The sequence below is a fragment of the Mus musculus genome, chromosome 8, assembly GCF_000001635.26.
Source record: "Mus musculus strain C57BL/6J chromosome 8, GRCm38.p6 C57BL/6J".
In the NCBI taxonomy this organism is placed as follows: domain Eukaryota; kingdom Metazoa; phylum Chordata; class Mammalia; order Rodentia; family Muridae; genus Mus; species Mus musculus.
Window position 1 is genome coordinate 69,472,915 of NC_000074.6, and position 27,527 is coordinate 69,500,441.

The 27,527-nt window shown below is 38.7% G+C and overlaps 1 protein-coding gene across 3 annotated transcripts in view; it reads right to left on the reverse strand.

Moving 5' to 3' along the window:
- Positions 1-678: 678 nt before the first annotated feature.
- Gm7697 (predicted gene 7697) overlaps positions 679-27,527 on the reverse strand; it is a 49,332-nt gene continuing 22,483 nt past the window's right edge. Inside the window, exons 7-12 of one of the 3 annotated variants that reach the window (XR_003947395.1) lie at positions 12,847-14,562; positions 10,292-10,325; positions 9,758-9,800; positions 1,786-2,380; positions 1,253-1,527; positions 679-719 (exon numbers count right to left, since the gene is read on the reverse strand). Coding sequence is in view for 1 of the 3 variants with exons in the window: in XM_977914.7 (XP_983008.3) it covers positions 9,722-9,800; positions 10,292-10,325; positions 21,388-21,449; positions 23,067-23,103 (212 nt within the window). In the remaining 2 variants the exon portion in view is untranslated. Of the gene's footprint in view, positions 720-1,252; positions 1,528-1,785; positions 2,381-2,636; positions 9,801-10,291; positions 10,326-12,846; positions 14,563-21,387; positions 21,450-23,066; positions 23,104-27,527 lie in introns of those variants that run through there. The other 2 variants (XM_977914.7, XR_870489.3) reach the window with 2 other exon arrangements.

Here is a 27,527-nt window from a genome sequence, read left to right on the forward strand (position 1 = left end):
CTTCTTGCAACCTGACGCCCTCCTGGCACCAGCATGCATTGCACACAGTCAAAACTGCTCACATCACACCTCACCCAGGGGCCCAAGCCCTGAGCCAGATGTAGGCCACCCTTTAACCCACAAACTAATGGACCCTTTGGGCTCTCAGAGACTTAACCATCAACTAAAGAACATACACAGTTGGGCTCTAAGTCTATATGCACATAGGTAGCAGATGTGCAGCTTGGTCTTTGTGTGGCCCTTGCTAAAAAAATCTGTAGTAGGGGCTATCTCAAAGGGGGTCGCCTAAATGCAGGATATGCTGTTCTAGCTGGACTGCCCTGACTGGACTCAGTGGGAGTGGAAGCACCTAGCCTCCAGAGATTTCATATTCCAGGGCTGGAAGATGACCAGGCGGCCCCCACCCACTCAAGAGGACAAGGGGAGGGTAAGAAGGGGCAAGGATTGTGGGAGAGACTGACTGGGAGGGAACAGTGAGCAGGATGTGAAGTAAACAAGTAAAAAATAAAAACAAATAAAAAAAAACATTTTCCAGAAAACATCACATGGCACAACCGAGACTCCAATAAAACAATAATTTTTGACTTCAGTCTTCTATCAGATAAAACATTTTATTTATATATAAAATTTTTATATTTACATATATATAATATACTTCCTCCTCACACACTCTGTGTGCATATATCAGTGTGTGTTGGAGTGTTCAGCTCCAGCGGCATCTAGAAGAAAAGCAAGAATTATCAATAGTATCATCAGCCACATCATTGGTGGCACTGTCAGGAGCAGCAGCATCAGCAGCATCAGTGTCATTATCATCAGGATCAATGTAATGAGAAACAGTGAGAAGGTGAAGGCTTGTTTTGTTAATTTTATTCTCAGATGTTGCTTCCTTTGGAATGTTTGTTTCCAGGCTGATACTATCCTCACAAGTCAGAGTTCAGAAGAGCAGAGATAAATAGACACCAACGTTTAACAGACACTAATGTTTTCAATGGGAGTGAAAAAAAATTACCTCATTCCAGGATGGGAGACAACCAAGTACCATGGTCAGTTGTGTTGGTCTAAACTGGTTTTGTTACACTATGTGAAGTATTTTCAATAAGTTGGGAAAAGGAAACAATGTTTTCTGATTCTAGGTAATGCTCAAATAGCATGAAATGTATTAATCATGACTATTAGTATCAAAGATATCTACTTTTCTATCTAAAATAAAAGTTCATCTATTTTAAGCAACTACTGTGGTCCACCTTACCGGGTTTATCTTTTCTCTTGGAGGGAGGTCCTTGGCCATTTTCTTCATAGCACACTTGCGAATTCCATTTCTAATCCACATCATCATTGATAACAGGAATGTAAGAAACCACATCAAGGGCATTACTGGCAGCAGTAGCATATCTGGTTCCCAAAGAAAACCAGGTACCTGGACAGTGGACCCGCTATGGCCAGTGAGATCAGCTGACTCTAAAGCGTCATAAAAATCCTCAGCTATATCTTCATCTAGGTCAGCAACAGGACTGGGTTCCTCACCTGAAGAAAGAATAGCATACTTGTCTTATGCTCCAAGCAGTGTCAGAACATTCAGGTCAGTTCTTTCAATGGAATCTAGGGAACAGTAAGTGCAGGTACCAGGAGTAGGCTCTGGGTCACAATGGGGTGTGGCCCTTGCATGCTCCATGTAAAAATCTGAATCAGTTATGAAGTCCAACCCAATGTCACTACCTGTTTCTGAGTCATATTTTTCATCAGATTCAGAACTGTCAGAAGGACATGGGGAAGGAATTTTACCAATATCAGAAGGAGCAGGACTGTCAGGAGCACATTGTGAAGGACTTGGTTCTATGTCAGCAGGAATCCTGGTGTCAGCAGCACAGGTGGAATGAGTTGGCTCAACATCAGCAGGAGCACCCCTGTCAGGAGCAAGTTGTGAAGGAGTTGGTTCTATGTCAGCAGGAGCCCTGCTGTCAGCAGCACAGGTGGAATGAGTTGGCTCAATGACTGCAGGATCCTCACAGTCAGGAGCACACTGGGAAGTAGTTGGCTCAACATCAGCAGGAGCCCCATTGACAGCAGCACAGGTGGAAGAATTTGGCTCAGCATCAGCAGGAGCCCTGCTGTCAGCAGCACAGGTGGAATGAGTTGGCTCAATGACTGCAGGATCCTCACAGTCAGGAGCACACTGGGAAGAAGTAGTTGGCTCATCAGCAGCAGGAGCCCCATTGACAGCAGCACAGGTGGAAGAATTTGGCTCAAATTCAGCAGGAGCCCTGCTGTCAGCAGCACAGATGGAATGAGTTGGCTCAATGTCACCAGGAGCCTCAAGCACATGAATTCTATGCTTCCGAGGAAAGGGACGGAAAATAGGTGGTTTATTTCCTCGCACCTATAAGGAAAATTGGCAATGTTACTTTTGATTTAAAGTTTCACTGATTTTATTCATTTTATCACCTGTCTGCTAATGTCAGAATCTTGATTTACAGTCCCCAAAATGTTTCTGTATTCAGACCACCTTCATCACTAAGGACACTATCTGATATTCAGCAACCTCTGCTTCCTTTCTGCATGATGAGTAAAAGGCCCAGCGTATCTAGAAATCTTTGGTGGGGACCTGCTTAGTGTTATGCTTTTATCTTCTGCTCTTTGCTACCTCACATCATCATTCTCTACAAAATGGAAAGACATAAAAAGAAAGGACAAAATGTGTCCTCTCCTGTCTTTATGACCTGAATTTTGAATTCCAGCCAGATGAAGTTAATAGGGCAGTGAGGTGCTTTGAGAACAAAAGGAACCTCTCTCTTCTGCACTACACTAACCCTTCCCCAATGAATGATCTTCTACAGTTGTCCATTAGATACCTGGGATATCAGAACAGTGGGGCTGAATTGTGAAATGCATGAATAAAGTATGTCACTACCTATAGCAGAGGGGAATTGCTGAGTTCCATTTATGGATTCTATATATGCCTTCCAAAATCTCACCTGTTAACTCTATGTCAAAGTAACTTTTATGCACTAGGTGTAATTGTAATCTTTGATGCTAGCTACCTCCATCTGAGTGATAACCTAGGCCTAGTCCTGGAAGCTTCTCGCCTCTGTGAAACTTAGCATAGGCCTAGAATATTGTCAGCCTCTCATACTTACTGCTGAATAAGCACACCGTTATTTCTGGTTCTTTTTCATCTCTGGCTGACTGGTTCAACTCAGGTGTTCTAGCTCAAAGCTGCTCCCCATGCTAACTGATTCAGCCTGGATTCTCTCTTGGCCTCTGATGTTTTTTTGTTCTGCTTGACCTCAAACTAACTAGCAATTTTTTCCTAATCTTCTGACTCCTTCATATTCTCTGGTTCATTCTGCCTTCACCCGTGTCTTGCTGGTTCTCTCTTCAATGAATCTCTCTAAAACTTTCTGGGTAAAAATGCCTCCTCTCTCTGTTTCTCTCTGCACTACCTCTCAAGTAGCTTCCCTTTCCTTTCTTCTTGAGAGAGTTAGACACATCCTATTTAATCAAAACTTTCTCTGATTCATCAACTTCTCTGCCATGCAATTAGACCTCACTTTCAGACAAGGTGCTTCATTCTACAAACTAACTTTACCTTGATTATTTAGGATTAAGGGTGTTTACTAAGGAGGTGTCTGTATTCTGGCTAGAGGGATTAAAGTTTGGTGCAAAGGCTGAGTCACACAATAACTAGACAAGAGTTTATTGAGTAAACAACACAATCAAACACAAGCACAGCATGATCAACTATCCTGCATCACCATGACTGTTGTTACACAGAGAGGATGAATATAATGACTTGATCCAGCACCTCTGTGGTGGCTTGAATGTCAGAGGCCCATAGGGTCATATAATGCTTGCTCTCCAGATGGCTGACCTATTCTGGAAAGGATTAGAAGTTGTGGCCTTTTTGTTGGATATGTGTAACTGGGATGGGCTTTAAGATTACACTAGACAGGTGCCATTCTCGTAAAGTTCTCTCTTTCCTGTGTAGGTCAATATGTGATCATTCTGCTGCTGCTTCAGTACCATGCCTGCTGCCTGAGCCATGATGGTGATGTGTGCATCCCACTGGAACCATGAACCCAACTTCAAACACACCCTTTCTTCTGGAAGTTGTCTTTCTCATGGTCTTTTCTTACAGCCATAGAAAGTAACTAACATAACCATTATCTAGGTACAGTAGGAGTGACTTCAAATGTCTGAAGGATTCATTCCAAGCTGTGAAGGGGCTTTGCCCAGTGGATTTGGTCATAAAACAAGTGATCAAATTCCATAATGCTAGCTTAGATAGGCTACCCAGAGCACTCACTGCTTCAACCAGATACACTTAGGAAATGTGAGTGTTGGAAGTGGATTTGATGCGGCATGGCAAATAAGGTCTCCATATATTTGTTGCTCCTTACACCTCCATGAAATTCATAACTTAGCAGTCAACTTTTGCCCTTCAGTACCAGGTTTGAGGATGGGATATGCTACTTACATGAAAAAGTCACACTCCAAAACATTCTCTGCATCATCAAACAATATAACACAGAGAAGGTTCAACAAAATGAGTTAAGCAGCACTGTTGATCAAAGGGAAAGGATGAGGAAGCATGCAATCTCTGTGTCTTCAAACTGTTCAAATGTTAGAATTTAGTTCACTGGATCCACTGAGAAACAGACTTGAATACAGCAAAGTATGTGGAATTTTCAGACATAGGCACGTTTTCATACACCACGTGTTACCGGACTCATTATCCCCTTCCTCATTGTGTAAACATGCTTGAGACAATTATTAAAGAAGAATAAAGGACCATATGATGCAAAATTAAATTTCCAGGACAATTGCCACTTCCATGAAGATAACACTGAAGATAAAGGAGAGGACCCTGAAGAGATTTCCCTGAATTGTTAGTCACACAACAGGTGTATATTAACAGCATTTATTTACCAGTATACTTAAATTCATGATTCAAAATAATCTTTATCTCAGGGGTTTGTGCACATGTGGTTACATTACTCTGCTTATGTTATGCTTGTGTGTGTATTTCTCCCCTCCTTCTCTCTGTCTCTGTGTCTCTCTCTCTCTCTTGTGTGTTTCTGTATGTGTGTTTGTGTGTGTGTGTGTGTGTGTGTGTGTGTGTGTGTGTGTGTGTGTGTGTTTGTGTGTGTGTATAGACTGGAGAGAAATTTCAGGAGCTGGATATCTTCTTCCACAGAGTTAGAAAGAGGCTCTGACCATTTCTGCTTCTCTCTATGGTCTAATCTGTCTAGCTTGTCTTTCAGGGCTGTTCTACTCTCTTAGTCTCCAATCTGGATTTAGGGGTGCAGAGATTACAGGCTTTTTCCTTTTTTCAGGATGAAATTCAGCTTATTAGGGTTCCAAGGCAAGTCACTAACCCACTGAGCCACCTGGTTGCTATATTTTATGTATATATACATGCATGAGTCCATGTATGTGTGTATGTTTTTATACATATATATGTGTATATGAATATGTGTATATATATGTATATATATTATGCATTTATATTCTAGTTTTAAAATAAAGGGAAGAGAGAGAGAGAGAGGGAGAGAGGGAGAGGGAGAGAGAGAGAACGCTAGGTTGTTACCCGTTTACAATGCAAATGAAATGGAGAAAAGTATGAATTTCTCATTGACATGAGAACATTTCCTTTGCCCCAAGCTAGTTAGCCTCTTTGAAACATGCCTGTGTCATTGTCACCCCTGTCTGGCTGTACCTCTTCATAAAGACTTATATTGGGTATTCTCTTAGCATGCAATAGAGAATTGTTATTATCTACCTCAGGTCCATTTTTTTTTAATTTTATACGTATTACACTGCAATTGCCACATAGGCTTCTGGGACGTTTGTGTTAGTTTGATTTTATGCAAGCTTAATATCAGAAAATAGCATCTATTTTATTTCAATCACATAATTCATTTCTTTGAAGAATGGAAACTACCTTTGGCTAAGTTGTGCCTGGCATATATCACTGCTTTAATGATATTGTGGATTGTATTCTAATAATTGGTATATAAAAGAAGTTGCTTCATTTCATGTCAACTGTAACTAATCTGTGGTTACCATATGCTTCACCATTATTATGTACATTCTGTATCATCATAAAAATTCTATTTAGGGGAAATGTGTTTGTATTAGGAATGTTAGTTTTGAAAACTCTAACGGCTTTTCACTGAACTAGAAGATGATTGCCAAGAAAATTTCTGTGTTCGAAAATTACCTGAGTTCTACCTTCTTGCTTAGTTCTCTCTAGAACAAAATTTACTCGGTTCATCACATATTGTAGCTAATATTAACTTGAAAACTAAATTGAGCTAGGCTAAAAAGAAGGAACAGTTAGTTGAGTTTGGTTTCTGACAATATGAAGTTTACAGTTTCTAAAGGTTTCACTGGGTCTAATACTTACATCTAATCTGCCCCTTTCTTAATGGTGAATTTAGAGGCATTACATTAAGATAATTAGTTAGCTGTTAACAGTAGGCAGTGGAGGAAGTGCTGTGAGTAAGATCTGCAAACAGACCCTCCTGTTTGCTTTGTAACTTCTCAGTGGGGATTAAAACAGAAAAGAGGGCTATTATTCTTTTACTTGTTTCTGTAGTTGCTCTGACAAAATGTCTGATGGGAAAGTCAGTCAGTTACTTCCAGCAAGGCAACAGGGTGTCCCAGTTTGTGGCACTATTCTACTGCTTCTCACATGCTGGTAGACCAGGAAACAAATAACACAGAACTGGTACCACATGTAGTCATAACCATGAAAACCTACCACTGACAACCTTGTGCTACCTAGGCCATATCCCGAATGTTAAACCCTCTCCCTAAGTGTGGCCCAGTATTAAAACCCAGGAGAAGTCATCTCTCTCTGTCTGACCCTCCCATGCACTGGGTAAGAGGTGTGTAATGTTATAAAGACACACACACACTTTTTATATACTCTGTGTGTGTCTCTGTGTGTGTGTGTGTGTGTGTGTGTGTGTGCGCGTGTATGTGTATTCATGCTAAAGCATTTTCAGACAGTGTGTAAATCAGGGTCATCGAGATGGCTAAGTAGATAAAGGTACTTGTCACCATGACAAACATCTTGAACTTGATACCTGAGTCTGAAATTGTGGAAGGAGAAGACTGACTCCTATTAGTTATCATTTGATACCCACAATTCCCTTTGCCTTCCTCTACTTCCCATATCAATTATGAACAGGGTGTCCTTGAACTGACAAAGACAATCCTGCCTGATTTGTGGGTTCATGAATTAAAGGTGTGCCCAGCATACCGAGCCTCCTATTGTGCACACCCTGCCTATTAGTCCTTTGGACTTCAATAGGTAAAATGTGAAGGCTGAGGCCTGGGTCCAGGAAGTTAACAATTATCCTAAGACTGACTACTTATTTCCCCTTATGATACTTTTAATCGTTTTCATATCAAACATATTCACTGTAGGAGCTAGAAAACAGGGTTGAGGAGTTTTTAACATGTATTGTTCTTGCATAGCACCTGGGTTTGATTTGTAATACATAAACGTTTGCTCACAAAATTCTGGAACACCAAGTCCATGAGAAGAAATAACCTCTTCTGATGTCTGTGCGACGCACACACACATGGGACACAGAAAGAATACACATGCAAAGCATTCACACACTTAAAGTCAGTCGATCTAAGAAGAGAAACACAAGTATTGGTTGCTTCCATGTTGACTGTACCTACTTCCAGGAGCCTGTATTATTTACTTTTTGTCATTTTATGAATTCTTCTCACTGTGTTACAAACATGCCCATTTTTTTGGTTTCTTTCTTGTTGTTTCCATAGTCTAATTTCCTAACACTTACATTTTAACACAGTGGTTCTCAACCTATCTGTCATGACCAATTGGAGGAGGTGCACAGAACAGGCTCATACAAGTTGCCTAAGAAAGTCTGAAAACACTGATAGGACATTACAACTGATAACATTATCAAACCTACAGTTATGGAGCAGCAACAAAAACAATTTTATGGTTGGGAGTCACCACAACATGAGGAACTCTATTAAAGAAAGGGTCACAGCATTAGGGAGGTAGGGAAGCACTACCTAATACAGGGCCTGACAAGGAGTGAGGATATGAAGGAGAGGAGGGGACTGTTCAAGCTCAGTTTCTCTTCCCTGACACTACTTGCAGTACTCAACCACAGGCACACACATCCAACATTTTCCTCCATAACAAGCAAATATGTTACTTATCAAATTGGGGAGAATTAACATTAGGGATGCTTTTTCTTCATAAGTGTTAGTTATTGGCTCTCCCCAAGAACACACATAAACTCCAGAACTCCAAAAACCCACAAAATCCTTTTGCATCCTCCTCTGTGGTCTATGTAAAGTTTTGCTAGATTCTTCCAGCAATGCAAAGGTATAGAGTTAACTTTTTGTTTGGTTGTGAAATTAACTCTTTTCTTTTGGGGTGCATGCTTTCAAATCAACTTTACTTCTTAGTAATCATGGGGTATTGACACATGATAATTAAAAACTGTAATTACACATGAAATATTTTCTAATACGCTTATCTATTTTCAAATTGCTAGGATATCATCAAATGTAAAAATATTTAGGCTAGACTAGATTAAGAGAAAATCATGAAATGAGAAACAAGATATTGTTCTTCCGGGTTGAGACTAAGCTTAATTCATTATGTGCCAAATTTTCTCCATCTTATATAAGATGATCATTAATATTGCTAAAACCTCTTTTGGCATTCTTTCTCCTCCATTGCTGGGAGGAACAAAATTCACAGTTTACCATTTTAAATAAATGCCAGTTAAATTGCCACTGCAATCCTTATCATAGTACCTGTGGAACTACTTTATAGAAACACATTGGATCACTTAATCACATTCAAAAATCATTAAAATGTCACTTATCAGTCACACATCCCCTCACTCTAGGGTTACAGGTTATACAGAAACAAGTTTCCTAAACTCCAGTATCTCATAGTGATTAAGTAGCCTCATACTGAATATGGATGTATCTAAATAAAACACTACAATATTTTAAGTGTTTGAATATGGCACAAAGAATATACATGTATATTTCAAAAATAAGAAAAAGAAGAACTTATATGGACTTATATAGCAATTGACTCTCTGCTTCTAGAAATGCTGGCTAACTGGGGAAGGAAAGTTATTTTTTAACTAGATGAAGAACTTTCAACATACCCTTATAAGAATCAAATAGAAAATACTCTAATCTCTTCATAAGGCAAATTTGATGAACATAATTGCTAAATATCCACAATTTCTTCTCAGTCTAAAAACAGATGAAAGAGAGAAACCAAAGAGAGCCTCTCATATATGATCCTGAAATAGGAGTGCCCAAGGGTAGATAAAACTTATGGGCATTCTGCTGGGGGTAAAGGCACTTTGGAGATTGCTGGATCATTGAAATATCTGGACTTACTAAATGGTATTCTGGTCTATTATCACGGTCACATTTTTAAATCAGTCTAATGTGTATTCATTTCTGCAAACATTACTTTGTCAAACATCAAACACCTTCTATTATGTGAGACCTGCACTCAGTCTTCACTCCCTATGTCTCTTGAGTCCATTCTCATATTGGGCCACTACTACCTATAAGGACTTACTGCTCACTTGCAATTGATAGAAAGTTCCACATCTACAATATGGTTTTCTCTGAATCACCTTTTCCATATAAACCTGGGATAGTTAGACTACTGCTGAATTAAGACAATTCATAAGAAACTTGATTTCACAGAGAAGCATTTTACCTTGATACAGGAAGTATACCTGACATCTTCTCCTTTTGAACACCTAGAAACAACAATGGGAGGTTTGTCAGGGAGCCATTAGAATGCAAATATGCAACCTTCTTTCAACATTAGATGTGTGGCTGGATCTCTTGTTCATGGAGAAAAACCCCAGGCTAACTATCCAGTAAACTTTAGGGATTCTCTGACACCACCTCCAGTCTCACCATAAGGGCCCCAGCATACAGCAGCACATGAGACTGTCAGATCTCATGTGGATTCTGGGCATCCAAACTCTCATTCTCACACATGCATAGCAAGCACTTTATCCATTGGATCTTCCACCTAACTATGGATCCTTTTCAGCTTTCATGCTGCATGAGAGATATCATCAGTAATTTCAACATGGTTTGCTCTATAAATAATTATTCAGCTTGTGATTATAGAAAAATAAAGAGCTGAAATTGTCTTACACAGAGGCAAAGACAGTGTCAGGCTCTGAATGTTATATTTTCTACAGATTAATGTATTATAAAATGCACACTACATTCTTACCACAGTGATGTTCTTCTTGTAATTTTCTCATTAACTACAAAAGAGGGAGGCAAAATTTGTCATTAAACAATGGTAGCCAGTGCCGAAGCAAATATTTTTGTGACCTGATATGCTTTGACACCATTTATGAAAAGCTTTTAAGATGAATATTGATTTGTAAGCAATAAATATACTAGAACTCTTCCTGTCCTCATTCTTGTATTTTTAAAATAAAAAAAGAAAATTTTATCTAAAGTTACTATTTATAATTAATTGTGCAAAATACCTACAATCCTGAGCCCTATCAGACACAAAAAGTGTCATCTTAGCCTGAAGTGTTATTCCACAGTGAATATTGTTGCCATTGCTGCTTTCTGTCTCTGCCCTAGGGATGCTGGCACAACTCTAAGTGAGCGAACTCATCTTGGACAGAAGTGAAGGGACTTCTCCAAGTATTGACTTGAACTTCCTTCACTGAGGGGAAATATCCATTCCTACAACAGGGAAGCTCAGTCTATGGCTATGCAACATAGCCAAATACAGGAGACCCAAAGCCCTTTGCAAAGGATTTCCAGCTGCAAGTATGACAAAGCTCTAGAGAGATCAGTGTGTTACTCTACTCTAGATCTTCTGAGGAAGATGCTAAAGGCCCTCAGTTCTAGCACTGGTCCCTAGCTCATGTGCAATGCAAAGAAGCTCAGCATCAACTTCCATTGCTTCCCATGGCATGAGCTGCTGGAAAGACCCCCTTAGTAGCTATGCAAACTGAAGTATTACTCCAGAGAGAAGCATGGAAGACACAATGAAGCAGTAATTCCAAGGGACTAATGCCTCACACGAAACTTTTTTTTTTAAATTTATTTCTGCATATAAACCATTGAGTGACTCAGGTTTCACTGTATGGAAAAAGCCTGCTCAGCAAACCAGCTAACAAATAAACAATTCTTGTTTACTTCCTTTGCAATATGTAAAACTCCACTGTACCCTGCTGGACATTGCCCATGGCCAGAGCACAGCCTTTGTCCCAAACAAGAAATGGGCTGAGAAAGTGGACCTCTGGAGGACCTTATGCTACTCATGTATGGGGCCTCTGTCAATCCTTATCACCAGAAGAAAGCTCTAATGCTGAAATAACTTAAAAGAAGCTCACCCACATTACACTAATAGTATTTCATCCCATGCTTATGTGAAGACAGCCATTTAGATTCCTCTACACTATTCTCTGGCTGGTGTTTTCCAAAGTCAAAGTAGGTGCGAGAGATACTGTGGTGACAGTTGCTGAAAGCATAAACTGTGTGGTATTTCTCCCACTGTGAGAATCATATTCAGACTGAACCAATGGGCCCTTCCATGCCATGCACTACAGGATGATAGGATTTTCTCAACCTTCCTTCTACTGTGGCAGTTTTTTCTGCACATTATGTCTTGTAGCATGTAAACCAAGTATCAGTATAAATTTGGTAACTAATAGAACTACAGGGAAAAGGTGCTGTCAGAGTAGCCCATATGGAGGCTGTTGCATAGAATACTGAGAATGGCAGTTTTCATTCCACAGCACTACCTACAAAACTCACACACCAGTCAGTTTTTTTAAAGTTCCTAATTGAGCCAGTTATTTATTGTATCAGGATATTCACATTAAATGGAAGACAAATAAAAATAACCAGAAGACAATGTATGAATTATCAAATGAGTGGAAATTCAGAAATTCTATGATGGAAAAAAAATCCAGAGTGCCCTAAAGACATTAAGTCCTCAAAATACAGTGAAAGTAATTAAATACTCTATTTTTGTTTGCTTAACATGACCACATTTTATGGACACCGATACACATACAACAACATGCAGTCAGTAATATATATCAATTATAAAACTGAAGTAAAAATTCATTTCATACCAAAGTCAACTTGCTGTTATGTAACTAGAGAGGATCTACATTGTAGAATAGGTGAAAAATCTTTTTACTTCTAAAAAGACACTACATGCATCAGTAGTTCATTTTAAATAAACAAACATATTTCAGGTGATACAACTTGAATTTGAAGTTTCTTTCAAACAATTCCTAAATAAATCTGAATCCTAAAAATGTTTGGCAGCAAATTAAGAAAGGCTATTGTGGGGAGCGGGTGTGGGGGCAGTCCCAAAGGCGCCAGGGACTGCAGCTAAGTCATATGACTTGCACCTGACTTCCTCATATAAGACACAAACATCTTGAGTGCTGCGCAGGTGTACCAGGATACAGGTGAATCCAATTTGGTGGAGATTTGCCCCTGCTGCCCTGATTAGCTGAAGCCTCGTGACTGGCAAGGGGGCGTGGCCTGCGGTGCGTGGATGAGAGAGAGTAAAAAAGGAGTGAGAGACCCAGGGTTCAGGGGAGATATAAACAAGAAGAATCAGGACTGAATAAACTGCTGTTAGAAGGACTGGTGGTCGCGTCATTCTTGCTGGTCGAGAGCGGGCGCGACAGGCTATAACTACTATTGGCATATTTGATTTCCTTAGTTTCTATTCTAGCAGGAACAAAATTCTTTTTGTGATTGGGATAGAATCAATAGAGTACTTACTCTTAAACTTACCTGGATTATACTGGACAGTGTTTTTCAAGATAGATTTAAGCTATCCTGGTGGTCTTGTTTCACTGTGGCATATTTTAAGAGTGTTATTTTAATATTCATATAAAAATTAATCAAAGACTTTGAATTCTTTGTTGTTTGATTTCCCAATTTATGCTACATTACAAACCAATAAAATCTATTAACTTGTTCTTCAACCAGTTGATTACATTTGGGGACACTTTCCTTACAACTTCTCCTCATATGGGAGAAGTTAGCCCACAAAATATAGCCCTACAAAACCACTCACAGATACAGACAAGCACGCGTGCACACATGCATACACACTAGTACCTCTTCAGCCTTTGTTTTAACAGCTTACAGAATTTTTATTTTTAATGTATTGACTCAATTTCAGTCTTTGCTCCTGGAAGGGCAAAGTACTTCTCTCATGATACTTTGTGCATATTTCATTGATTATGATGTTACCACACAAGAGGATGCTTTGTGCACCATCAAGTAGATTTCTAGAACTCTAAACAACCCACCACAGCTTTCATAATGTTCAAGCTGCTCCTTCTGTTCTCATGTATGACTGAGTCCTGATATCGTAGTCTGCTTGTTTCTATTCCAAACAAGCATTTCTAGGAACATAATAAGATAGTAACAAGAGCAAAGAACAATAAACTTTAGTTGACACTTGCAGTTTTACTGTGGAACCGTTTAGGATTCCAAATAGAAGTCAACATGTGTATTTTTCAAGGAGTTTCTGAAGAGTTTTAAGTACTGAAGATTTTTGAATCTTCACTTTCAACATTACCTTTGATGATTTTGGGAATTTTCAAACATGGATTCAGTAAGCTATTTAATAATGTTTTGAAAATGTTTGTTGATACATAGCACAAATAAAGAGGACAATATAATTGTCCTCTCTTGTGGAAGTAATGAATCCTAATGAGCACAGAATTACCTTGAAATACAACTTTTCATTTTCTATCAAACCAGTGTCTAACCTATCATCCTGGACAGGAGTGGATGGGCCTTCAACTCTATGGTCATGTCTAACTGATGTGGAAGACAAAACCCCCTTTGTAGAGAGATAATTATTAGTTACACTGTCATTCAGATAATCAATTGAGAGTCAAAGGAATCATTCCGGTGGAAAACAGATCATGGGAACAGATCATTGATGGATGGAACTTTCTGGAAGACATGGGTGTCTTCTAACAGCTATGAAAGATGCTACACCTGAACAAAAAGGTCCTTTGCATGTAAAGTAAAGCTCTGTCAGAAGAGGAAAGAAATTTGTTGGCATCCTGTAGTGATGACTGACAACTGAGAATCATCCTAAATTATGTAAACTCTCAGACAAGAGAAATGCCTGAAATGATAGCTACTAGTGTGGGTCTTAGTTCACAAACTGAATCCAGTAAGGCTTTGAAAAGCCAATGAATCTTAGATGGACATCCATATGCATAGCTAATCCCAGCAGGCTCTTTTTCCAAACTTCAGAGTTGGTTCTTGGAAATGGTGGGTGACTATCGTGTTCATGTTCTTATGAACTACACTGAGCGAGTTTCCAAGCTAAAACATATATTCATAATATTGTGGGACTTGTAAGACACAGGTCTCAAAGTACTCACAACAAGAATTTGCTTCTTATTTTTGAATTTACCTACTACTAATGAATTGTTAAACCTTACCAGGACAAAGGCCTTTTTTCTTTAAAATATAAGACTTCTGAAAGGAAAAACAAAATATATTTTATTACAACTATAGAAAAACATTACATATAAAAACGATCAGACTCATTGTTAGTATCAATTTCTATGAGACCAATCTAGAGACTATTCAAGAGTAAATATCCACTTTTAGCAAATTACTTTGCATAGAAATATTCATTCCCTGTATATTTCAAATTAAAGATGACAATAATTTATCAAACATTAATGCCTAACAATATACACACATACACATTTGTAATGATCCTAAATGAACTCTCACAGTCTGATAGCGAGGACAATCCTGACCAGAATAAACAACTGTTTCAAAAATAACTTCTTGAGATTCTTTTTAACTCTAGGCTAATGGTTCTGAAAAGAATTATAGATTGAGTCTGGTGGCACACAATTTGAATCTCAACACTTAGGAGGCAAAAGCAGATGGAGAAACTGTGACTCCCTGGACAAACAGAGCTATATTTAGTGAGACCATGTCTCAACCCCTCCCCTAAAAAGAGTAAAGTCCAGAGCTGAGCTTCAAGATGTTCTCCCCTGAGTGCCAGTCTTTGGCTACAATTAAACCCACATTAAGCAGGCCTGCTGTACCAGGAACATCCAATGCTCTGCCCAGTTTCCTGGAGACATACACTGTCACCTGATTTCCAATGTCCAGGCAAAGGCAGCCCACCTCAAACGCCTGTGACAGAAACTCCCCGGGATAACCAGTTGGCTAAAGGCCAACATAAGAACACAATCACAGAGAACTAAATCAATATGACATATCCACAGCCCAGGTATTCTACTATAGCAAGCTCTGGATATCCTAACACAATCAAAGCACAGTAAAATGTCTTTAAATCCAATCTTATGAAGATGATAGAGGCCTTTAAATAGGGAAATTAATAAATCCCTTAAATATACAGGAAAATAGAATCAAACAGGTGAAGAAAATGAATAAAACAATTCAATATCTGCAAATGGTAAAAGAAGCAGTAAAGAAAATACAAACTCAGGGAACCTTGGAGATGGAAAACCTAAGAAGGACAACAGAGACAGAAGCACAGCCAACAGAGCAAAAATAATGGAAGAGATGATCTCAGGCATAGATGATATAACAAAAGAAAATGTTAAACCTAAAACAATTTCTGACTCAAAGTATTCAGGTAATCTGTGACACTCTAAAAAAAAATCTTTTTATGAATAATGGGAATAAACAACAAGCCAAGAGAGTACCAGCTCAAAGGACAAGGAAATATTTTCAACAAAATCATAGAAGAAAATTCACCCAAACTAAAGAAATAATGCCTACCAACGTAGAAAAAGCTTACAAAACACCAACTTCATTGGTGTTCTCAACACATAATCATCTTCCCTCCACATACATCAAAATAACAGGAATTAACAATCATTGGTTATTGATAGCTCTCAACACCAGTAAACTCATTTTCCACAATAAAAAGATATAAGCTGACAGACTGGATATGAAGTCAGCATCTATCATTCTGCTTCATGCAAGAAACATACCTTGGCCAACATACAGAGACATCACCTAAGAATGAAGGACTGTAAAAAGTTTTCCCAAGAAAAGGTACTCAGGATGAAAGCTAAGGAGCAATTGTAATATCTAAATAAAAGAGACTTTCAACCAAAATGAATCAAAAGAGATAGGGAAGGATATTTCACATTCATCAAAGAAAAACACACCAAGAAGACTTCTCAATTCTGAATCCCCACATTTGCAACTTAAATCCTACTTTTAAAGGTGCTAATGGGGGTTGGGGGGCACAAAGCTAGCAGTGCACAAGCAGTAGAACAGATGAGACAGTGTACTTTCTGCCTCCATCTGCACCCAGGAGCTGGGGCTGTTCCACAGCCCTCTGTGCATGGGCCCTGCCAGGGTGAGCTGGTCTCCCAGAAGTGCTGACACAGACTTACAGGCCCCCAGGAGGGACAAGGTCAACCCAGAGACAGCAAGACCAACTAACACCTCAGATAACCAGAAGTAAAAAGGCAAGCCCAAGAACCTAACCAACAGAAACAAGGCTACATGGCATCATCAGGATCCAGTTCTCACACAAGAGCAAGTCCTGGATACCCCAACATACCGGAAAAGCAAGATTTGGATTGAAAATCACATCTCATGATGCTGTTAGAGGACTTTCAGGAGGAAATAAATAAGTCCCTTAAAGAAATACAAGAGAACATCGGAAAACAGGTAAAAGAACTTAAAGAGAAAACACAAAATTCCCTTAAATCATTACATGGAAACAAACAAACAAACAGGCAAAGGAATTGAACAAAACCACCCAGGATCCAAAAATAGAAGTAGAAACAAAAGAAGATACCACAAAGGGAGACAGCTCTGGAGATAGAAAACCTAGGAAAGAGGTCAGGAGTTATAGATGCAAGCATCACCAACAAAGAGATAGAAGAGAGAATCTCAGGTGCAGAAGATAGAAGAGAGAATACAAGAGATAGAAGAGAGAATCTCAGGTGCAGAAGATACCATAGAAAACATTAACACAACAGTCAAAGACAATGCAAAATGCAAAAAACAACAACAACAACAACAAAACTCCTAAGCCAAAACATCCAGGAAATCCAGGAAAAAATGAGGAGACCACACCTAAGGATAATAGGTATAGAAGACAGTGAAGACCCCCAATTTAAAGGGCCAGTAAATAACTTCAACAAAACTACAGAAGAAAACTTACGTAATCAAAAGAAAGAGGTGACCATGGACATACAAGAAGCCTACAGAACTCCAACTAGATTGGACCAGAAAAAAAATTCCTCCTGTCATATAATAATCAAAACACCAAATGCATAAAACAAAGAAAGAATATTAAAAGCAGTAAGGGAAAATGGTCAAGTAATATATAAATGCATAACTATCAGAATTACACCAGACTTCTCGCCAAAGAATATGAAAGCCACAAGATCCTGGGCTTATGTCATATAGACCCTAGAGAACATAAATGCCAGCCCAGGGTACAATACCCAATAAAAATCTCAATTCCCATAGATTGAGAAACCAAGGTATTCCATGACAAAACCACATTTACAGAATATGATTCCATAAATCCAGTCCTCCAAAGGATGATAAATCCCAGAAGATGGAGAGATCTACCATGCTCATTGGCAGGATTAATATAGTCAAAATGGCTATCCTGCCTAAAGCAATCCACAGATTCAATGCAATCCCCATCAAAATTCCAACTGAAATCTTCACTGAGTTAGAAAAAGCAATTTGCAAATTCACCTAGAATAACAAAAAACCTAGGATAGCAAAAAGTCTTCTCAGTGATAAAAGAATCTCTGGTGGAATCACCATGCCTGACCTAAAGCTGTACTACAGAACAATTGTGATAAAAACTGCCTGGTACTGGGATAGCGACAGACAGGTAGACCAATGGAATAGAACTGAAGACCCAGAAATGAACACAAACACCTATGGCCACTTGATCTTTGACATTGGAGCCAAAACCATCCAGTGGAAAAAAATACAGCATTTTCAACAAATGGTGCTGGCACAACTGGCTGTTATCATGTAGAAAAATGCGAATTGATCCATTCTAATCTCCTTATCTCCTCAAGTCTAAGTGGATCAAGGAACTCCACATAAAACCAGAGACACTGAAACTCATAGAGGAGAAAGTGGGGAAAAGTATTGAAGATATGGGCACAGGGGGAAAAAATTCCTCAATAGGACAGCAATGGCTTGTGCTGTAAGTTTGAGAATTGACAAATGGGACCTCATAAAATTGCCAAGCTTCTGTAAGGCAAAAGACACTGTCAATAGGACAAAACAGCAATCAACAGATTGGGAAAAGATCTTTACTAATTCTACAGCTGATAGAGGGCTAGTATCCAATGTATACTAAGAACTCAAGATGTTAGACTCCTGATAACCGTTCAGAATGGCTAAGATCAGAAGCTCAGGGGAGAGCAGTTGTTGGTGAGGATGTGAAGAAAGAGGAACATTCTACCATTGCTGGTGGGATTGTAAGGTGGTACACCCACTCTGGAAATCAGTTTGGTGATTCCTCAGAAAATTGGACATAGTACTAATCAGAGGACTCAGCAATATCACTCCTGTGTATATACCCAGAAGATGCTCCAACACATAATAGGGACACATTCTCCATTATGCTCATAGCAGCCTTATTTACAGTAGTCAGAAGATGGAAAGAACCCAGATGTCCTTCAAAAGAGAAATTGATACACAAAGTGTGGTACATTTACACAATGGACTACTACTCAGCCATTAAAAAGGATGAATTCATGAAGTTCTTAGGCAAATGAATGGAACTAGTAAATATTATCCTGAGTGAGGTAACCCAATCACAAAAGAACACACATGGTATGTACTCACTGATAAATGGATATTAGCCCAGAAGTTCAGAATACCCAAGATACAATTCACAGAATACATGAAGCTCAAGTAGAATGAAGACCACAGTGTGACTACTTCAGTTCTTCTTAGAAGGGGGATCAAAATACCCATGGGAGGAGATACAGAGACAATGTTTGGAGCAGAAACTGAAGGAAACGCCATCCAGTTACTGTCCCACCAGAGAATCCAGTCCATATACAATTACCAAACCCAGACACTATTGTGGATGCCAACAAGTGCTTGCTGACAGGAGCCTGATAGAGCTGCCTCCTTGGAGGCTCTGCAGTGTTTGACAAATACAGAGGTAAATGCACACAGCCAACCATTGGACTGAGCACAGGGTCTCCAATGGAGGAGCTAAGAAAGGACACAAGGAGCTGAAGGAGTTGGCAGCTCCATAGGAGGAACAACAATATGAACCAACCAGTAACTCCAGAGCTCTCAGGGACTAAACCACCAACCAAAGAGTACACATGGTGGGACTCATGGCTCCAGCCACATATGTAACAGAGAATGGACTTGTGGGACATCAAGGAGAGGAGAGGCCCTTGTGCTTGTGATGGGCCCCAGTGTAGGGGAATGCCAGGACAGGGAAGCAGTAGTCGGTGGGTTAGTTGGAAGGGGGAGGAGGGATGGCATTGGGGTGGTGGTGGTGGAGGGGAAATGAGGAAAGGGGACAAAGTTTGAAATGCAGATAAAGAAAATAAATAAGTAAATTCAAAAAATAATTTGAATGACTGAAAACAATTAGATTAATTAAAAAAAAAAAAGAATTGTAGTCCGGAGACACAGCTCAACAGTTAAGCACACCCAGTGCTCTTTGAGAGGACTGCTGTTCAGTTCTCAGTACTGTCTCTAAAACTCCAACTCTAGGAGAATGCCTTCCTCTGGCTTCAAGGGTCACATGTGCACATAGAATTTTAAAAATAAAAATTATTCTTTAAAAATGGCAAAAGAGAATGTGGTATGTGTATACAATGAAATTCTATTCAACTATTAATAGTAAAGACATAATGAATTTTGCAGGCAAAAGGATAGTACTTGAGACTATCATCCTGAATGAAGTAACCCAGAACCAAAACATCGATGGTTTGTATTCACTTATAAATGGATATTAGTAATAAATTACAGGATAACCTTACCATACTGCACAGACCAACAGGAGATAAACAAGGGGTAAGGACCAAACAAAGTTGTTTGAACCTGACTTAGAACAGAGAATAAAATAGTCATAGGAGCAAAATGGAAGGAGAGAACTAGGTGGGAGTGGGGATGGTCAGGGAAATGGGGTGTTTCAGTATCAGATGTAGGGAGACACAGGGGAGATGACCTGATGTCCATGAGAATGAATGGATATACACAGGTGGCAGGCGTTGGGGTTTGGGACAATATTCACATGTTTGTCACATGCTTATGTGAAGACAGCCATTTAGATTCCTCTACACTATTCTCTGGCTGGTGTTTTCCAAAGTCAAAGTAGGTGCGAGAGATGCTGTGGTGACAGTTGCTGAAAGCATAAACTGTGTGGTATTTCTCCCACTGTGAGAATCATATTCAGACTGAACCAATGGGCCCTTCCATGCCATGACTACAGGATGATAGGATTTTCTCAACCTTCCTTCTACTGTGGCAGTTTTTTCTGCAAATTATGTCTTGTAGCATGTAAACCAAGTATCACTATAAATTTGGTAACTAATAGAACTACAGGGAAAAGGTGCTGTCAGAGTAGCCCATATGGAGGCTGTTGCAAAGAATACTGAGAATGGCAGTTTTCATTCCACAGCACTACCTACAAAACTCACACACCAGTCAGTTTTTTAAAAGTTCCTAATTGAGCCAGTTATTTATTGTATCAGGATATTCACATTAAATGGAAGACAAATAAAAATAACCAGAAGACAATGTATGAATTATCAAATGAGTGGAAATTCAGAAATTCTATGATGGAAAAAAAAAATCCAGAGTGCCCTAATGACATTAAGTCCTCAAAATACAGTGAAAGTAATTGAATACTCTATTTTTGTTTGCTTAACATGACCACATTTTATGGACACCGATACACATACAACAACATGCAGTCAGTAATATATATCAATTATAAAACTTAAGTAAAAATCCATTTCATACCAAAGTCAACTTGCTGTTATGTAACTAGAGAGGATCTACATTGTAGAATAGGTGAAAAATCTTTTTACTTCTAAAAAGTCACTACATGCATCAGTAGTTCATTTTAAATAAACAAACATATTTCAGGTGATAAAATTTGAATTTGAAATTTCTTTGAAACAATTACTAAATAAATCTGAATCCTAAAAATGTTTGGCAGCAAATTAAGAAAGGCTATAACTACTATTGGCATATTTGATTTCCTTAGTTTCTATTCTAGCAGGAACAAAATTCTTTTTGTGATTGGGATAGAATCAATAGAGTACTTACTCTTAAACTTACCTGTATTATACTGGACAGTGTTTTTCAAGATAGATTTAAGCTGTCCTGGTGGTCTTGCTTCACTGTGGCATATTTTAAGAGTGTTATTTTAATATTCATATAAAAATTAATCAAAGACTTTGAATTCTTTGTTGTTTGATTTCCCAATTTATGCTACATTACAAACCAATAAAATCTATTAACTTGTTCTTCAACCAGTTGATTACATTTGGGGACACTTTCCTTACAACTTCTCCTCATATGGGAGAAGTTAGCCCACAAAATATAGCCCTACAAAACCACTCACAGATACAGACAAGCACGCGTGCACACATGCATACACACTAGTACCTCTTCAGCCTTTGTTTTAACAGCTTACAGATTTTTTGTTTTTAATGTATTGACTCAATTTCAGTCTTTGCTCCTGGAAGGGCAAAGTACTTCTCTCATGATACTTTGTGCATATTTCATTGATTATGATGTTACCACACAAGAGGATGCTTTGTGCACCATCAAGTAGATTTCTAGAACTCTAAACAACCCACCACAGCTTTCATAATGTTCAAGCTGCTCCTTCTGTTCTCATGTATGACTGAGTCCTGATATCGTAGTCTGCTTGTTTCTATTCCAAACAAGCATTTCTAGGAACATAATAAGATAGTAACAAGAGCAAAGAACAATAAACTTTAGTTGACACTTGCAGTTTTACTGTGGAACCGTTTAGGATTCCAAATAGAAGTCAACATGTGTATTTTTCAAGGAGTTTCTGAAGAGTTTTAAGTACTGAAGATTTTTGAATCTTCACTTTCAACATTACCTTTGATGATTTTGGGAATTTTCAAACATGGATTCAGTAAGCTATTTAATAATGTTTTGAAAATGTTTGTTGATACATAGCACAAATAAAGAGGACAATATAATTGTTCTCTCTTGTGGAAGTAATGAATCCTAATGAGCACAGAATTACCTTAAAATACATCTTTTAATTTTCTATCAAACCAGTGTCTAACCTAGCATCCTGGACAGGAGTGGATGGGCCTTCAACTCTATGGTCATGTCTAACTGATGTGGAAGACAAAAGCCCTCTTTGTAGAGAGATAATTATTATTACACTGTCATTCAGATAATCAATTGAGAGTCAAAGGAATCATTCCGGTGGAAAACAGATCATGTGAACAGATCATTGATGGATGGAACTTTCTGGAAGACATGGGTGTCTTCTAACAGCTATGAAAGATGCTACACCTGAACAAAAAGGTCCTTTGCATGTAAAGTAAAGCTCTGTCAGAAGAGGAAAGAAATTTGTTGGCATCCTGTAGTGATGACTGACAACTGAGAATCATCCTAAATTATGTAAACTCTCAGACAAGAGAAATGCCTGAAATGATAGCTACTAGTGTGGGTCTTAGTTCACAAACTGAATCCAGTAAGGCTTTGAAAAGCCAATGAATCTTAGATGGACATCCATATGCATAGCTAATCCCAGCAGGCTCTTTTTCCAAACTTCAGAGTTGGTTCTTGGAAATGGTGGGTGACTATCGTGTTCATGTTCTTATGAACTACACTGAGCGAGTTTCCAAGCTAAAACATATATTCATAATATTGTGGGACTTGTAAGACACAGGTCTCAAAGTACTCACAACAAGAATTTGCTTCTTATTTTTGAATTTACCTACTACTAATGAATTGTTAAACCTTACCAGGACAAAGGCCTTTCCTCTTTAAAGTATAAGACTTCTGAAAAGAAAAACAAAATATATTTTATTACAACTATAGAAAAACATTACATATAAAAACGATCAGACCCATTGTTAGTATCAATTTCTATGAGATCAATCTAGAGACTATTCAAGAGTAAATATCCACTTTTAGCAAATTACTTTGCATAGAAATATTCATTCCCTGTATATTTCAAATTGAAGACGACAATAATTTATCAAACATTAATGCCTAACAATATACACACATACACATTTGTAATGATCCTAAATGAACTCTCACAGTCTGATAGTGAGGACAATCCTGACCAGAATAAACAACTGTTTCAAAAATAACTTCTTGTGATTCTTTTTAACTCTAGGCTAATGGTTCTGAAAAGAATTATAGATTGAGTATGGTGGCACACAATTTGAATCTCAACACTTAGGAGGCAAAAGCAGATGGAGAAGCTGTGACTCCCTGGACAAACAGAGCTATATTTAGTGAGACCGTGTCTCAACCCCTCCCCTAAAAAGAGTAAAGTCCAGAGCTGTGCTGTGCTTCAAGATGTTCTCCCCTGAGTGCCAGTCTTTGGCTACAATTAAACCCACATTAAGCAGGCCTGCTGCACCAGGAACATCCAATGCTCTGCGCAGTTTCCTGGAGATATACACTGTCACCTGATTTCCAATGTCCAGGCAAAGGCAGCCCACCTCAGGACGCCTGTGACAGAAACTCCCCGGGATAACCAGTTGGCTAAAGGCCAATATAAGAACACAATCAAAGAGAACTAAATCAATATGACATATCCACAGCACAGGTATTCTACTATAGCAAGCTCTGGATATCCTAACACAATCAAAGCAAAGTAAAATGTCTTTAAATCCAATCTTATGAAGACGATAGAGGCCTTTAAATGGGGAAATTAATAAATCCCTTAAATATACAGGAAAACAGAATCAAACAGGTAAAGAAAATGAATAAAACTATTCAATATCTGCAAATGGTAAAAGAAGCAGTAAAGAAAATACAAACTCAGGGAACCTTGGAGATGGAAAACCTAAGAAGGACAACAGAGACAGAAGCACAGCCAACAGAGCAAAAATAATGGAAGAGATGATCTCAGGCATAGATGATATAACAAAAGAAAATGTTAAACCTAAAACAATTTCTGACTCAAAGTATTCAGGTAATCTGTGACACCTTAAAAAAAATCTTTTTATGAATAATGGGAATAAACAAGTCAAGAGAGTACCAGCTCGAAGGACAAGGAAATATTTTCAACAAAATCATAGAAGAAAATTCACCCAAACTAAAGAAAGAATGCCTACCAACGTAGAAAAAGCTTACAAAACACCAACTTCATTGGTGTTCTCAACACATAATCATCTTCCCTCCACATACATCAAAATAACAGGAATTAACAATCATTGGTTATTGATAGCTCTCAACACCAGTAAACTCATTTTCCACAATAAAAAGATATAAGCTGACAGACTGGATATGAAGTCAGCATCTATCATTCTGCTTCATGCAAGAAACATACCTTGGCCAACATACAGAGACATCACCTAAGAATGAAGGACTGTAAAAAGTTTTCCCAAGAAAAGGTACTCAGGATGAAAGCTAAGGAGCAATTGTAACATCTAAATAAAAGAGACTTTCAACCAAAATGAATCAAAAGAGATAGGGAAGGATATTTCACACTCATCAAAGAAAAACACACCAAGATGACTTCTCAATTCTGAATGCCCCACATTTACAACTTAAATCCTACTTTTAAAGGTGCTAATGGGGGTTGGGGGGCACAAAGCTAGCAGTGCACAAGCAGTAGAACAGATGAGACTGTTCTTTCTGCCTCCATCTGCACCCAGAAGCTGGGGCTGTTCCACAGCCGTCTGTGCATGGGCCCTGCCAGGGTGAGCTGGTCTCCCAGAAGTGCTGACACAGACTTACAGGCCCACAGGAGGGACAAGCTCAACCCAGAGACAGCAAGACCAACTAACACCCCAGATAACCAGATGGCAAAAGACAAGCCCAAGAACCTAACCAACAGAAACAAGGCTACATGGCATCATCAGGATCCAGTTCTCACACAAGAGCAAGTCCTGGATACCCCAACATACCGGAAAAGCAAGATTTGGATTGAAAATCACATCTCATGATGCTGTTAGAGGACTTTCAGGAAGAAATAAATAAGTCCCTTAAAGAAATACAAGAGAACATCGGAAAACAGGTAAAAGAACTTAAAGAGAAAACACAAAATTCCCTTAAATCACTACATGGAAACAAACAAACAGGCAAAGGAATTGAACAAAACCACCCAGGATCCAAAAATAGAAGTAGAAACAAAAAAAGATACCACAAAGGGAGACAGCTCTGGAGATAGAAAACCAAGGAAAGAGGTCAGGAGTTATAGATGCAAGCATCACCAACAAAATACAAGAGATAGAAGAGAGAATCTCAGGTGCAGAAGATACCATAGAAAACATTAACAAAACAGTCAAAGACAATGCAAAATGCAAAACAAAACAAAACAACAACAACAACAACAAAAAAACTCCTAAGCCAAAACATCCAGGAAATCCAGGAAAATATGAGAAGACCACACCTAAGGATAATAGGTATAGAAGAGAGTGAAGACCCCCAATTTAAAGGGCCAGTAAATATCTTCAACAAAATTATAGAAGAAAACTTACGTAATCAAAAGAAGGAGATGACCATGGACATACAAGAAGCCTACAGAATTCCAACTAGATTGGACCAGAAAAAAAATTCCTCCTGTCATATAATAATCAAAACACCAAATGCATAAAACAAAGAAAGAATATTAAAAGCAGTAAGGGAAAATGTTCAAGTAATATATAAATGCATAACTATCAGAATTACACCAGACTTCTCGCCAAAGAATATGAAAGCCACAAGATCCTGGGCTTATGTCATATAGACCCTCAGAGAACACAAATGCCAGCCCAGGGTACAATACACAATAAAAATCTCAATTCCCATAGATTGAGAAACCAAGGTATTCCATGACAAAACCACATTTACAGAAGAATATGATTCCATAAATCCAATCCTCCAAAGGATGATAAATCCCAGAAGATGGAGAGATCTACCATGCTCATTGGCAGGATTAATATAGTCAAAATGGCTATCCTGCCTAAAGCAATCTACAGATTCAATGCAATCCCCATCAAAATTCCAACTGAAATCTTCACTGAGTTAGAAAGGGCAATTTGCAAATTCACCTAGAATAACAAAAAACCTAGGATAGCAAAAAGTCTTCTCAGTGATAAAAGAATCTCTGGTGGAATCACCATGCCTGACCTAAAGCTGTACTACAGAACAATTGTGATAAAAACTGCCTGGTACTGGGATAGCGACAGACAGGTAGACCAATGGAATAGACCTGAAGACCCAGAAATGAACCCAAACACCTATGGCCACTTGATCTTTGACATTGGAACTAAAACCATCCAGTGGAAAAAAGTCAGCATTTTCAACAAATGGTGCTGGCACAACTGGCTGTTATCATGTAGAAAAATGCGAATTGATCCATTCTAATCTCCTTATCTCCTCAAGTCTAAGTGGATCAAGGAACTCCACATAAAACCAGAGACACTGAAACTTATAGAGGAGAAAGTGGGGAAAAGCATCGAAGATATGGGCACAGGGGGAAAAAATTCCTCAATAGGACAGCAATGGCTTGTGCTGTAAGTTTGAGAATTGACAAATGGGACCTCATAAAATTGCCAAGCTTCTGTAAGGCAAAAGACACTGTCAATAGGACAAAACAGCAATCAACAGATTGGGAAAAGATCTTTACTAATTCTATAGCTGATAGAGGGCTAGTATCCAATGTATACTAAGAACACAAGATGTTAGACTCCTGAGAACCTTTCAGAATGGCTAAGATCAGAAACTCAGGGGAGAGCAGTTGTTGGTGAGGATGTGAAGAAAGAGGAACATTCCACCATTGGTGGTGGGATTGTAAGCTGGTACACCCACTCTGGAAATCAGTTTGGTGATTCCTCAGAAAATTGGACATAGTACTAATCAGAGGACTCAGCAATATCACTCCTGTGTATATACCCAGAAGATGCTCCAACACATAATAGGTACATATTCTCCATTATGCTCATAGCAGCCTTATTTACAGTAGTCAGAAGCTGGAATGAACCCAGATGTCCTTCAAAAGAGAAATGGATACACAAAGTGTGGTACATTTACACAATGGACTACTACTCAGCCATTAAAAATAATGAATTCATGAAGTTCTTAGGCAAATGAATGGAACTAGTTCTTACACGCGTTCGCGACCGGCCAGGAAGAACGCAACAAACCGGAATCTTCTGCGGCAAAGCTTTATTGCTTACATCTTCAGGAGCCAGAGAGCAAGAGAGAGAATGGCAAAACCCCGTCCCTTTTAAAGGAGAATTATCCTCCGCCTAGGACGTGTC